General features: G+C 39.7%; 1 protein-coding gene across 2 annotated transcripts in view; it reads right to left on the reverse strand.

Moving 5' to 3' along the window:
* Nucleotides 1–372: 372 nt before the first annotated feature.
* The window catches only part of HDAC3 (histone deacetylase 3), a 44,073-nt gene continuing 29,703 nt past the window's right edge, over nt 373–14,742 (reverse strand). For both annotated transcript variants that reach the window (XM_015828954.1, XM_015828947.1), the window contains exons 5-15: nt 8,359–8,415; nt 8,220–8,275; nt 6,412–6,545; nt 6,165–6,245; nt 5,990–6,063; nt 5,795–5,859; nt 3,959–4,048; nt 2,381–2,439; nt 1,298–1,377; nt 888–1,045; nt 373–665 (exon numbers count right to left, since the gene is read on the reverse strand). In XM_015828954.1, the coding sequence (XP_015684440.1) occupies nt 596–665; nt 888–1,045; nt 1,298–1,377; nt 2,381–2,439; nt 3,959–4,048; nt 5,795–5,859; nt 5,990–6,063; nt 6,165–6,245; nt 6,412–6,545; nt 8,220–8,275; nt 8,359–8,415 (924 nt within the window). In that variant the 3' untranslated portion in view covers nt 373–595. The remainder of the gene's footprint in view (nt 666–887; nt 1,046–1,297; nt 1,378–2,380; nt 2,440–3,958; nt 4,049–5,794; nt 5,860–5,989; nt 6,064–6,164; nt 6,246–6,411; nt 6,546–8,219; nt 8,276–8,358; nt 8,416–14,742) is intronic.

Below are 14,742 nucleotides of genomic sequence, written 5' to 3' on the forward strand. Positions count from 1 at the left end.
CATAAATAGGATAAATATTATTTTTAGATTTTTTTAATAACTTTTTTAAAAATTAATTTTATTATAAGTCTTCTTATTCGTCATTAGATCATGCTCAGTGCATTTTTATATATGTATGTATGCAAGTAGCCTACAATTGGATATTTCACTGTTTCTGGCCATATAGCTGCAATAAACTGATATGTCCACGTAGGCAAGCTTTTTATAACAGATTTCTAATTAGGTCCTTCAGGAAAATCAAAGACAAATGGTTCAAAATACAATACAAATCCTGTCCTTTTTTGAACAGCGGCAGCTTTGTGAAGAGTGATGGTCATTGCAGAATGAGAATTGAAGAGGGTCACCAAGCAACAAAGTATACATACATGAACCTGAAGTAATGAATGTTTATTCCCACAATTAATGGCTGAAGATCAGGTCAAGTGGCAACCCTCATTGCCTTCTGTGCTCAAATAATTCCATCATTTACCAGTCCTGCTGATATCATTTCAGAAAACGGGTAGAAAGAGCAGTCTTTCTGCTGGAACCTATTGCCTCCTTAAGAGTCTCATCATCCAGACAATTTCACATAGTATAAATTTATAGGATTCAGGCCTCATATTTCAACATCACTTTCTTTATCATTATCATGGTCACCATCATAGAACTCATTGGAAGCTTCTGGCCTGCAAGATATAATATAGCAATTAAGGATAAATATGGAATCTGCTTACTAAAAAAATGCAACAAACACATGGCTCTGAAAAGGAACACTGTGGATATTAAACAGATCATATCAAGAGTCCCAATCAATACATACTGATTTCCAGGAGGTAACTCTGGAGTTTCTCTTGAGTAACAGGTTAAAATACATGGTTTTTATTTGAGGGACAAATATAAAAACATGCCTGCTGTAATTATCTTCTGAACCTCTCTCTTCTGGATCAGGCTCATCTGTGCGATCATAGCTCAGAAGATCAGAAGGGACATCATGGATCTGGACACTAGGTGCATGATTCAGCATCTTCAAATTCTCAAATATTGTCTGCCGTATTTGATCTAAGTACTTCATAGAAAACAGAAAATACAGCAAAATCCTATCAAGCCAATCACTTCAGCAAAGAGTATGAAATTCCTGTCATTTTTGCTGCCATCAAAGTTAAGTATAGTAACAAAATTAATCTACTATAGGACTGGGCTTTAGTAAACAGAAGTACTAATAATACATCTTTTGAAACTAATAATTAAAGGAGATATTATGGGAAAGGAGGCAAATAAAGGAAAGGGCCAAGTTGTCCATCTAGCAGGATATACTCACCTGCCTTGAGTTCTGATTTTCAATTCTAGTGCTGACATCAGGGTGGAGAGTAAAGTCTGGAGCAAAGTATTCAAAGTATTCTTTATGGATAAAAAAAGAGAAATGCATGTATGTATGTATATATATATATATGTATGTGAAATCTATATATAGTACACATCAAAGCACAGCAACTGAAGAGAGTTATTTCTCTGAGGAATTAATACAATCTTAACTTTTTCACTCTTTTCATTGAGACATGTAATTTATTATGACCTTTTATATCATAACGTGTAAACCCACAGACTATCTTCTGTCTTGGACAGAAGGTTGGATTAGAAGACCTCGAAGGTCCCTTCTAGCCCTATGATTTTATCAGCTAAAATCTCATAACTGGCTACTCTACAATTAGGGGGGGGGGAAACCCAGCAGATTTCCCTGATGCTTTTTATTCTTAGTGTTAGTTGCATATCCTGCTTCATTTAGCATATTAATATGCAGCTTTTTTCTAACTGGGTACTCACGATCTTTAACATTAACAAATCATTGCTGATACATGAGTAAAGAGGCTATTCTTCAGACAATGTAGCTATAAGTCACTTTAGAAGTCTAAAAAATAAAAGCAGCCCTTTAATACAGGTCCAGAAATTGCTTAGAAATCAGCAAAAGACAGTACATTGATGTTAAAACTTTTGTTTTGTTAAATATTTACTGGTGTTCCTAAGCTGACTTTAAAGGCAACTCTGACTATGCTATTTCAGTACAATATCCAGATATTCTGCTTTAATGAACTAATATTTCATAAACATAATAAACCAATAAAGTACTTCTGGGAAATTACACTAAACATAGTATGGAGGAGGAATTTTTTTACATTTCTCAATTGTATTATGAAATTGTTCATCTTTAAAATGATGGTAAATGAGACATTATTATAACTGAATATTATGCACAAAGTATAAACTACTGCACAAATATAGAAAAGTTACTGTGTTATATACTAAAATATAGTAAGATTTATGGTATAATATTGTTTATATATCTGGCTAAGAAAAGGTTAAACAAATGATTGTTTATATTTTAACACAGAAAAACCCGACTTACCACTATACGGAAGCTCCTCACTAATTGCTTCATCTACTAGCAATGATGTTTCATAAGTCCTGAAAGGAAAGGCAGACCATTTCTATGAAGGCCATATATCTATGACACTTATTTACTTCTTTATTACATTTATTAGCCGCCCATCTTACCATAGGGTAACTCTGGGCAGTTTATAGTAACTTACAGCCATGAAAGATAGCTATCCCCAGCCTATCACAACACTCTTACAAGACTCACCAGCAAAAGGATTTAAATGATTGGAAAAAATTGCAATTATCTTTGTTGGGGAGAATTTCAGCAGTAAAAATGAATGTCCTTCCTAAATTTCTTTTCTTGTTTCAAATGATCCCTATTTTAAAAAAGATGCTAATTTGGAGGATTGGCAAAAGGGTATTAATAAGTTTATTTGGGCGGGCAAGAAGCCAAGAGTTAGGTTTAAGATTATGCAAGATATAAGGGAACGAGGAGGACTTAAAGTCCCCAATTTAAAATTGTATTATGATCGGTGGTTTTGACATGGATTAGCGATTGGCTAAATTTAACAAACAGAAATATACTTTCTCTTGAAGGATGGGATTTGTTATTTGGTTGGCAGGCATATTTAATTTATGATAAAAAGGTAGATAAAAATTTTAAGGTTCATATTTTAAGAAGTGCTTTATTACGAGTTTGGAAGAAATATTATTATAAATTAAATTATAAAATTCCTATCTGGGCAATTTCAGGACAGGTAATAGAGGGGATATCTAGGGGAGTTAATCTGGATAAAGTTTCTTATAAGGAACTACTTTGTCCGGTAGGACGAGATTGGCAACTTAAATCTTTAGTAGCTTAGAAACAAGAAAACATTGAATATTCTTGGTTTTATTATAACCAATTGTTAATGAGGTGGCGTTTGGATCAAAAAGTTGGTATTACTTTACAGGATGTAAATTTGATGAAACAGATTAAAGATCAATCTCAAGCTCATATTAAAAGAATTTATAACACATTGATTGAATTGGATTCAGAAACAGAATTGGTTAAGGACTGCATGATAAAATGGGCTCAAAATATACAAGAACCGATCTTACTGGAAACATGGGAGACAATTTGGATTAGAAATGTAAAATTTACTCAAGCTCAGAATTTAAGGGAAAATTTTTATAAAATGTTTTATAGGTGGCATTTGGATCCTCAAAAATTGTCCTGCATGTATCCTAATTTACAACCTAAGTGTTGGAGATGTGGAAACTTAGATGCAACCTATTTTCATATGTGGTGGACATGCAGGGAAGTAAAGGTATTTTGGATTAAGATATGGTGAAATATTCAAAATATTTTTAAGAAATGATAAAGTTTAAGCCGCAGATATTTTTGCTGGGTATTATGGAAGATTTGGATAAAAAAGAAATGGATTTGATGTTGAATTTGATAACTGCTGCAAGACTACTAGTAGCTCAATGTTGGAAAACGGAACGTTTGCCCACTATAGAAGAATGGTCACTTAAAGTCTCAAATTTAGCAGAAATGGCCAAGATTTCCGCTTATNGTAAAACTTTTATAAAATTTTCAATTAAAAAAAAAAAAAAGACTCACCAGCATCGGGCCACATTGCGAACTGTATAGCCACCGCCTCCTAATACCAGAAGGGGAATGTTGAAACTTTTTACATATTCCACGCACTCCCTAGAATCCAAGGTTAGAATGTTTATATTGGCATATACTTGGCATACACACATAAATAAAAATGCTGTGTGTGTGTCTGTGTCTGTGAGAGAGTGTATGTGTGGGTGAATCTAGCAAGTTACTGCAAATGACTGCTATTAAAATGATCTCAAAGTCGGTATCAAACCTATTTTGCTGAAGCTGGGAAGTTGCTAAGCTATTAGGAGATTGCCAAGATCCCCCTCCCCAAACATTTGAACAAAGACCTTATTAATTTAAGGAAAATCCATTGGGGACTGTGCAGAAGGGCAGAAAGCTGAATAATTAGATCCAAAGGCAGAAGGAGATTGAGAGGGCCATCCCTTTTCTGATGCTTGCTTTTCTGTTTCCAAAGCAGCAGCCTGTACGGAAGAGTGTCAGCCCTTGCTGGAGTTTGAACCAATTACAGAGGTCTTTGAAAGAAACCACAAACCCAATTTTAATGCAATGAGAAGGTTGCAATAATGTTTCTTGACAGCTAATATTAAATCTGGGAGAATAGATGCAGTGCAAGAACTATGAACTCTTCATATTCTCAAAGACTGACATAGACTGGAACTGGGATAACGTGTTGTGACTTATAGAGTGACTTTCTCCTTTAAAATAAGCTCAGCTCTTAAGCAATTATAAAGACAGCAATATACTAAGGGGTGTGCATGTGTGCAAAAGAAAACAAAGTGGCAATCACAGTTATTGAAGAGATAGACAATTGTGGTGCCCCCAGTGACATCATTGTGGAGAGCCCTGGCAGCATATGACAACATAGAGTTTTGAAAATATACATAGTTTGTGAATAAATTACACCTGCTTAATTTGTTACTGAGGAAAACAGAACATAGTCAGCTAAAAATCAAGCAAATAACATTTAGTGTAACATAAAAACCCAGCCATTTTGCAGCCTAGCCTTAGAAAGGGAACCTGCTAAAAAAGACTGACAATATTTCCCAATCAACAAGAAATATTAAAAGCTGCTATTTGACAACTCATTTCCAGATCAACAATTCTGACACCATACTATTACGTTGGTAATATAAAATATCTCTTGGTATCTTAAACATCATAATTTCAGACTGCAACTGTCAAGGGCAAAAAAGAAAAGCCAAAAAAAAAAAGAAGATGTGCTGGATCTTTCAAAGTTTTGCTTGTGCATTTGGAGTTTCATGTTTGATTAGAACAACTTTTTTCCCAATATTTCACACACCATACAAATTCATATCTAGCCTGCAACAGAAAAACTAAAAGCACAGCACAGTGTATATATTTTTTCCACTGAGGTGCAAATAGAGCTCTGCAGTGGTTTGGAATTGAAGGGGAAAAGATTACACAGACTGCCCAGAAGCACTCCATTGTCTCTGCTGCCATTGTTTGAAGAAGCTGTACTTTTTCCTATTCTCAAAGATGCAAATCGAGATTTAAGGAGATGCCCAAAGAAGATCTAAATCACCTTTTCCCCTTCAAATCCCGATTGCTACAAGTCAGCTCAATGGAAGATGTATTTAAATACGATTGAAATAGCAGTACAAATACATATCTTTTTTCTGCAGGATGGTTGGCAGCAGTTTTGGAAAAGTGTTTTATAATAGAAAAGGGGTACAGGAGAATTTGGGAGGCGTCTTAATGCCTAAAAACCAGAACTTCAACAACATTAAAAGGAGAAAAAAAGCAGAGTCATATCCTTACTAGCCTAATTTCCCATTTAATTTTTGATGGGTTATTAGATGGACTTACCCATGTCCTCTTATACTGAGGTTAAAGCAGCCCAGGCGATCACAGCCTAAGGAGTCAGCACCACACTTAAGGGGGTGAGGGTAAGAAATAAAAATGAGGAATAAAGACAATTGAAATTTCCCAGCAAGCTACCCATCATTATTGTAGCCCTTCTTGTAACCCGTACCACAAGCAATGGCCATCAAAAATTCTCACCTGCAACACTATGCAAGTTGGCTGATAGAATTCCACCACTTGATTAATGACTGGCTGGAAGAGATGCTTATAACCTTCCAAACAAAAAGACAAAGAAACCACTGCTATAATTTCTCTGCTGAAACATGCACTGAAGATGGATAATATAATAAGGCCCAGTGGAAGACTCACTCACTTTGGTCATCAATGCCATCCCGCAAAGGTACATTTAGACAGTAATAGCGGCCACTCTCAGCTCCAACTTCATACATGTCACCTATATGACAGTGTAGAATTCAAATAAGGGTACATATTAGAAAATGTAATCTCAATTTTCCATAAATATTGTGACACAGAATTTCAAATTCTTTCACATACTTATTAACTGGCTAATAGAGTTCTGATTCTTAAAAGCTGACAAAGAACAGTAAAAGATTTTGTACCTGTACCAGGGAAAAAGTAATTCCCGTATTTGTGAAAAGATACTGTCATGACACGGTCTGTCAAGTAAAAAGCTTCCTGCACACCATCTCCATGATGGATGTCTATATCAATGTAAAGCACACGTGGGTGGTACCTATCAGAGAAAAAAATCTTTTCTGTGGGAAAAACAGTATCTCCTAACATCGGTAAATCTTAAAGTCTCATGTATGAAAAATCACCACCCGAGTTCACATGAATATGATCAGAGTGCTTGGCAACCTGTTCATATTTAAGACTGGTTGCCAAGAGCCCTGAAATCATATGATTGCCATTTGCAATCTCTGCTAGCTTCCCAGAAAGTCAATGGGGAAACCAGCAGGGAAGTTTGCATGTTACTGCTGCTCAGCCTGCCACAAAGCTGAGATCCCCTCCTGGCCGGCAGCTCTTTGAGAAAAAAAAAAAGGTCGCTTGCCAGGAGAGAACCAGGTGGAGCTGAATTTTTCCCCACCCTGCCCTGCAAGGCAGCTCTTTGAGAAGAGAAGTGTTGCTTGTGGAGGGGAACTTTTCCAGCAGGCTACAGAAATGGAGATTGGATCACTAAGATCTGAGCCCCCTTCCTGCAGCTCTCTGGAAAAGTTCCCTTCCAAGCACGGAGGATAGGGGAACTCCTCTGGCAGGCTGCAGAAGGAGAGGTCAGATCTGAACATCTGAAGTTCCTGCAGCCCAGAAGGAGTTTTCCTTCTGCACCCAGACAGGAGCTGAACTCAACAGGCAATTATTTCACTCCCTCTGCTTAATGACCAGGGAAACTGCTTAACTACTACAACCAGGAGGGCTAAGATTCTGTTTGTTAACCAAAGCTACAGAATTATACAAAACATTGTAACATTAGAAATACTGATGGGCACTTTTGAAAAATGAAATCAGAAGTTAATATCAACAATGTCAATAGCAATGCTGGTTTTATAGACAGACTGTGTCAAAGGATGTTGTTGAAGAAATAGCAGAAAAGGAACAAATTTTATCTGACAAGACAGGCAGAATTGACACTAAAAGTGGAACTACTAATGGCAGGTTACAAGAATGATATGGAAAAGGATACCTCATTAGGCACGAAAAAGAAATCAGTTAATGTTTTAAAAATCAAAAGTGAATTACAAATAAATTGGTTTTACAAAAGAGATCTGTTAGAGGTTGGATGAAAATTGTGACAATGGGCAAAAAAAAAGGAAAATAAATGAAATTCTACAACATTACTTGAATGGATTAAAGATTAAGATTGTTAGAAGTAAAAGGAAGGAATATAAAATTGGTTTATTTCAATAAGGTTAAATGTCACAGTAGCTTATCCTCAGACAACTGAGGAACAACTTTCTGACAACTCTTAATGGACTTTTGCTGACACCAGGACTGAAATTATGATGCTTTATTGTTTACAGGTAAGAGATGGGTCATGGAATGGAGACAAAATTGGTTATAAATTAGAGAATGTGAAAAGTTACCAAAACTGTTAAAAATTGTTGCAATCAAGATTGGAAGTCACTTCTTTCTTTATTTCTTTTCTCTTTCATTACTATATTATCTTTTTTTTTCTTTTTTTTTTCTTTGTGCTTTTTTACTCTTTCTATTTGCCTTTCTTTCTTTTAGTTTATGATGAACTCTGGAGTGAGTTTTCCAGCCTTTTGTAAATGATTGGCCATTTTTAATTTTTGGCACCTGGAAAGAGGTCTCATATAACTAGATTTATACCTAGAATCCCAGGGAAGACACTGTGATAAGAGAACACTTTGTACTGTGGTGAATTATTCATGCAAACAAGAATGCTTACTTGAGAAGCTCCAAAATGCCAATCACGATGTCATTCACGTAACAAAACCCAGAAGCCTAGAGAATGCAAATAAAGAAATTATGTCAGTTAAAAGGAAACATTATGCTTTCCTAATAAATAAAGCAGTCTTGACGATTACCTCAAACTTCTTGGCATGATGCAGGCCTCCAGCCCAATTAATTGCAATATCACAAATCTAAGAATGGAAGAGAAATATTAACTTTGAAATAAAGAATTATCGCAAAATGAAATATCTAATAAAATATCCCTAAAAGCTATACCTTAAATTATTTCACTAGTCTGTATTATCCGCTTTTAATAAACTGCACTAGAAACATTGAATCATAGGCCTGAAAGGAACCTTGGGGATCTTCTAGTCTAGGGGTAGGCAACCTTGGCTCTTTTATGACTCGTGGACTTCAACTCCCAGAATTCCTGAGCCAGCATGGCTGGCTCAGGAATTCTGGGAGTTGAAGTCCACGAGTCATAAAAGAGCCAAGGTTGCCTACCCCTGTTCTAGTCCAACCCCTGCCCAAGGCAAGAGACCTTATACCATGCCAGACAAATCAATGTCCAAACTTTTCTTGAAAATATCCAGTGATGGAGTACCTACTACTCCGGGAGACAAGTTGTTCCACTGAATAATTATTCTCACTGTCAGAAAATTTCTCCTTAGTTCCAGGTTGGATGCCTCTGTATCCAATCTTGCACTGATTGCTTCTTGTTCTACTCTCAGGTGCTTTGGAGACTATCACATCTCTTTTCTGTTACTGCCCCTCAAGTACTGGAAATCAGCTATCACATCACTCCTAATCCTTCTCTTTATTAGGCTAGTCCAGGGATAGGGAACCTTGTTTATTTTATGATGTGTGGACTTCAATACCCAGAATTCCTGAACCAGCCATGCTGACTCAGGAATTCTGGGAGTTGAAGTCCACAAGTCATAAAAGAGTCAAGGTTCCCTATCCCTGGACTAGACATACCTAGTTCCCTTAAAAGTTCATCATACAGTTTAGCTTCCAGATCCTATACCATCTTTGTTGCTCTTCTCTGTATCTTTAGTAGGGTTTCAGAATCTTTTTTGTATTGTGATGAACAGAACTGGAAGCAATTCTTGACTTATGACCACAATTGAGCCCAAAATGTCTATTGCTAAGTAATGCAGCTATTAAGTGAATTATGCCTCATTTTACAATCTTTTGCCACAGTTGTTAAGCAATTCACTGCTGTTGTTAAGTGAATCATACTGTAGCTAAGCAAATCTGGCTTTCCCCGTTGACTTTGCTTGTCGGAAACTGGCTGGGAAGATTACAAATGGTGATCACATGACTGCAGGACAATGCAACTGTCATAAATACAAGCACCTGAATTTAGATCCCATGACCATGGGGATGCTGCAATGGTTGTAAGTGTGAAAAACGGTCATAAGTCACATTTTTTCAGTTCAGTTGTAACTTCCTCTATTCCAAGTGCAATATACAATGGTGTTATCATTTCTCATGATAAGTTTTGATGCTATCCTCGTTGATGCAGCCTAGGACTGGCATTGGCTTTTTTGGCAATTGCAGCATACCGCTGGCTCATAGTTAAGTGGTGATCCACTAGGATACCTAGATCTTTCTCACAGTTAATATATTTGAGCCAGGTCCTGCCTATTCTATTTAGTGCATTTGGTTTTTCCTGCCTAAGTTCAAGACCTTACATTTCTCACCACTGAACTGCATGTTGCTGGATAGGGCTCAATGCTCAAGTCTGTCAAGATCCTTCTGAATCTTGAGCCTATCTTCCACAGTGTTAATAATTCCCCCCAGCTTGGTGTTGTTTGAACATTTGATGAGCTCTCCTATCCTCTCATCTAGATCATTTATGAAGAAGCTGAAGAGCACTGATTCCAAAACAGAAACTTGTGGTACCCACTACATGCCTCCCTCCATGTAGATGTAGTTCCAGGACTACATATTGAGTGTGGATGGTCAGCCAGTTGTGAATCCATCTGATGGAGGTACTGTCCATCCCACATTGTTCTATTTTACCAATAAGTAGTCTGTTGTCTACTTTGTCAAATGCCTTACTGAGATCTAAGTATATTATCTCCACAGCATTTCCTTGATCCACGAATTTAGTCACTTTATCAAAGAAGGCAATATGTTTTGCTTGGCACAAACTATTTTTAACAACAAACCCATGCTGACTTCTAGTAATCGTCCTGTTTTTAGGTGTTCACAAAGCTGCTGCTTAATTATCTTTTCCAAGATTTTCCCAGGTATTGATGTCAAGCTGATTAGTTTATAATTTCCTAGTACCACCTTTTTCTCCTTTTTGAAAATTGGAACCATATCAGCTCTTTTCCAGTCTTCTGGTTGTTCCTCCATGCTTCAGAAGCTCTGAAAAAATTTGATCAGTAGTTCTGAGATTATATCTGCCAGCAACTTCAGAACGCCGAGATGTAAACCACATGGTCCTTACACTTTGAACTCATCTAAAGTGGATTAGGTGTTCTCTTACTAATTTTTTGTTATTTTTACCTGCATTCCTGTTCTGTCTCCCATGGTGCTGCTTTTGATAGGCTGGACCATTTTTTTCTTTTGCATGAAAAGAAGGAATTAAGCAGTTCCACTTTGTCCATGCTGCCTGTCACTTTCTTGCCATCTTCCCCCATTAATGGACTGATCACTTCCTTGACTTTCTTATTATATTGAAAGAAGTATAGGTGACCCTCTACTTCTACTTCTAGATAACAAAGATGGCAGCTAGGCACATCAGGAACCCTTCTAATCTACTTGCTGCAGGGTTTGTGTCAGAATCCAATTATATTTCATTTCTATCTACCTACTCTGATAAAAAACCAGTTCTTACTCTATTCTGGATTCTGTCATACTACGAAAGGGGAGGAGAGTAAGCATGGGGATTTTACGACTCTCACTTCCTTCCTTAACTACAAAGTGACCGTTTGTTGATTCTCTTAGAGAGAACTAACCATACCAATATGGCCATCGCCTTTCATCTTACTCTCTCTGAAGTTCTCCCCTTTGCTGGCAGTGAGGAAAAAGGTGTGGGAAATGCAATGCCTGGGATCTGGGAAAAGAGAGGATGAGTGATCGTGCCGACGGAGCGGACTGACGGATTGAATCGTCCGGAAGAACTGTGGGGTGGGGGCTGCTTGGGAACACTTTAAAACATTGAATGGTGGGAGAGGATTCCCCAGATCCTGTCTAGCATGCCTGCAACCAGTTTCTCTTAATAAAGATCCCTGTTGGAAGAGACATTCCAAGAGTTCTGTCTTCTTAAGATGTAAATTGAGGTGGGTCCTTACATTAGACAGGATCTGCAAAATTAGTCCACCTGGAAGGGAGACTTTGCAAAAAATACCATGTCAGACGATGGAGCAGGGAAGGGAGAAAACCCCCCGGAGAGGGAGTCACTGCCCCGACTGAAAACCTGCCAGATGTCGGGATCTGAGAGATCAGATTCCTGAGGAGAAGAGGTGGTGGAGACGCGTAACCACAAACCTCGGTGGTCAATGGGCGTTGGAAAGAAAGGCGAGTGGTAAAAGAAATCAAGAAAGGTGACCCTGAGACGGGGGCCCAACCAACCAGAATGGAAGCAGGAGATGGGGAAATCCCTGTACGCAAGCGAAGGGAAAGGAAGCTGGGCACCGCACTCGAGCTGGATCCTAGAGAAAGCTATCAACTTGATGAAGAGAACCCTCAGCTCCCCAGGAGAGGAGAATTCTGAGCCGCACCAGCTCCTGGAGCCGCAACTGGAGAGACACTGAGGGGGAATTGGAACCTGCAGCCCCGGGAACGTCCGCTGATCTAGTAGTCCCCACTCCCCGCCAACCCACAGATGGCGATCTGGATGGAAGAGAATACCACCGACAACGAAGGCACCGATTTATTCAAAGACTCCCGCCACTGGACGCGAGATTCAAGGGGGAGCCGACACGCTTGGAGTTTTTCCTAACCCAAATCCTCAGCTACATGGAAGAATACGGGCGGCACATCCCTAGCGACAAAGCCCGTATCCGAATCGTGCAATCTGCTCTGGATGGGCCGGCCGCAGATTGGGTGGTGAATTTGCATGACTCCAATGCCCCAGAGCTCACCGACTTCAACCGTTTCATGTCCTCTCTGAGAAGGCGATTTGAGGACCCCCTGGCTGATCGCAAAGCCCGCGAAAGGATCAAAACGATGAGGAAAGGCAAACGCCCGGTAGCCAAATATACGGAAGAATTCCAGGCCATTGCCAGCAAACTGAACTGGCCGGAAGACATCCTCCTTAGCCATTTCAAAGACGGCCTAAATTACGACCTATATGACGCTTGCCTGCCCCGAGGGGACCCATACCAACTCGACGAATGGTACATCCTGGCAGAGGAAGCAGAGATCGACCTACTGAAGAGGCACCCCAAGAGGATCTACCAAAATTAAGAACGGAAAAAGCATCCATGGGAGAGGAAAAGGGGCTACCAGAAATACCAGAGGAATACAGAGATCTTGCTGAAGTTTTCAGCGAGGAGAGGGCGGATGAACTTCCCCCCCACCAACCCACGGACTGTGCCATAGAATTCAAGCCTGGAGCAAAACTCCCAAAGCCCAGATTATACTCCATGAGCCCAAAGGAAAAGAAGGAAATGGAAAGATTCATAAAGAAAAACCTAGAAACCTTCATTGAAGCTGCCAAGCCTAAAGTGGCTGCTCCGGTCCTCTTTAGAGAGAAGAAGGACGGCTCTTTACCCTTATGCGTGGATTATAGGCTCCTGAATACAATCAGTGAAAGCAACCTATACCCCCTACCCCTCATGGAGGACATGTTATCACACCTCTCAAAAGGAAAATGTTTTACTAAACTAGATCTAAGGGAAGCGTATTACCACGTGAGAATTAAGGAAGGGGATGAATGGAAAACCGCATTTAACTGCCAATGGGGTGCTACCTATTCAAAGTTTTGCCATTTGGATTACAAGGGGGTCCCGCAGTATTTATGCAATTAATAAATGAGGTACTAAGGGAGCACCTATTTAAGGGGGTCCTGGTTTACTTAGACAACATCCTTATCTTCACTGAATCCAAAGAGGAACATGTCAACCTAGTCAGATCGGTTTTGAAGAAACAGCGAGCCGCCCACTTATATGCCAAACTCTCGGAATGCGAATTCCACCAGGAAAGGATAGATTACCTAGGTTATCGCATATCCCCACAGGGCATTGAAATGGACCCAGAGAAGGTCAGAGCAGTATTAGAATGGGCACCACCTCGCACAAGAAAGCAATTGCAAAGTTTCCTGGGTTTCGCAAACTTTTACCACCAATTCATTCCCTCATTTGCCCAGATAGCCTTGCACCTCACGAACTTACTAAAAACGAAGGGAGCATCCTCAGTAAAACCTAGCCAGCCACTAAAATGGACAATGGAGTGCCAAGCAGTGTTTGATTGAAGAGACTCTTTTCTGCCGAACCAGTACTGAGGCACCCAGACATGGATAAGCCCTTCGTAATACAGGCGGATGCAAGTGATGTGGCAGTGGGGGCTGCACTATTACAAAAAAACGATGAAGGGGTATTGCAACTCTGTGCGTATACATCCAAGAAACTCACCGAAATGGAACAGCGCTGGCCCGTGTGGGAGAAAGAGGCATACGTTGGTCCTTACTCACGTGGCACCACTTCCTTGAAGGCAATAAAATCCCTTTCCAGGTGTGGACAGACCACAAAAATTTGGAAGCCTTGAAAACACCCAGGAAGCTCAACCCCAAGCAAACCCGCTGGTCCCAGCATTTTCACCAATTCCACTTTACGCTCAAGCATTTGCTGGGGGGAAATAACTTCCTGGCAGATGCACTATCTCGCATGCCCCAATATAACAGCACGCGAGCCACCGACTCTAAACCGATGATGGTAGAATCACAACTGGCAGCGCCCAAGCTAAATTAAAACCGCAGCTGGGTAGCCAAACCGGAATTGAATTCCGGAAAAGTTTGGAAACAGATGAATGGTTCCAGAAAAATAAACACGTGTGCACAATGAAAGACGGACTGCCTTGGGTGGGGGAAAAGTTATATATACCAACCAACCAAAGAGTCACATTCATGCAGCTTTGCCATGACACAAAATCAGCAGGGCATTTTGGATTTGTAAAAACATTACACTTAATTAAATGGCAATTTTGGTGGCCATCCATGAAAAAGGTCATAGAAAGTTACGTGGCCAGTTGCCCAAAGTGTGCAACTGCAAAGAGGTTGCAAGGAAAATCGCCTGGACTGTTACAAACAGTGGCAAATCCCTCAGCCCCCTGGAGGGAAATGGGCGTTGTCTTACCTGAACGGCATTTCTCAGCATGTAGATGTAGCCTCCACCGATGGGTTATCAATGCCTCCTTGCTCAGTTTAGACTAAGATCAAACTTTGGCCACGCCTCCTTGGGGCTGTCCTTCCCCAGTTTGTTGATTGACGAGGCGAAGCCCACATGATCTGACACAACACTCCTCCTGAAAATACAGCCTAGACCCACCTACACGGGCGGGTG

The sequence above is a fragment of the Protobothrops mucrosquamatus genome, unplaced genomic scaffold, assembly GCF_001527695.2.
Source record: "Protobothrops mucrosquamatus isolate PMUCROS unplaced genomic scaffold, P.Mucros_1.0 scaffold_226, whole genome shotgun sequence".
Taxonomy (NCBI): domain Eukaryota; kingdom Metazoa; phylum Chordata; class Lepidosauria; order Squamata; family Viperidae; genus Protobothrops; species Protobothrops mucrosquamatus.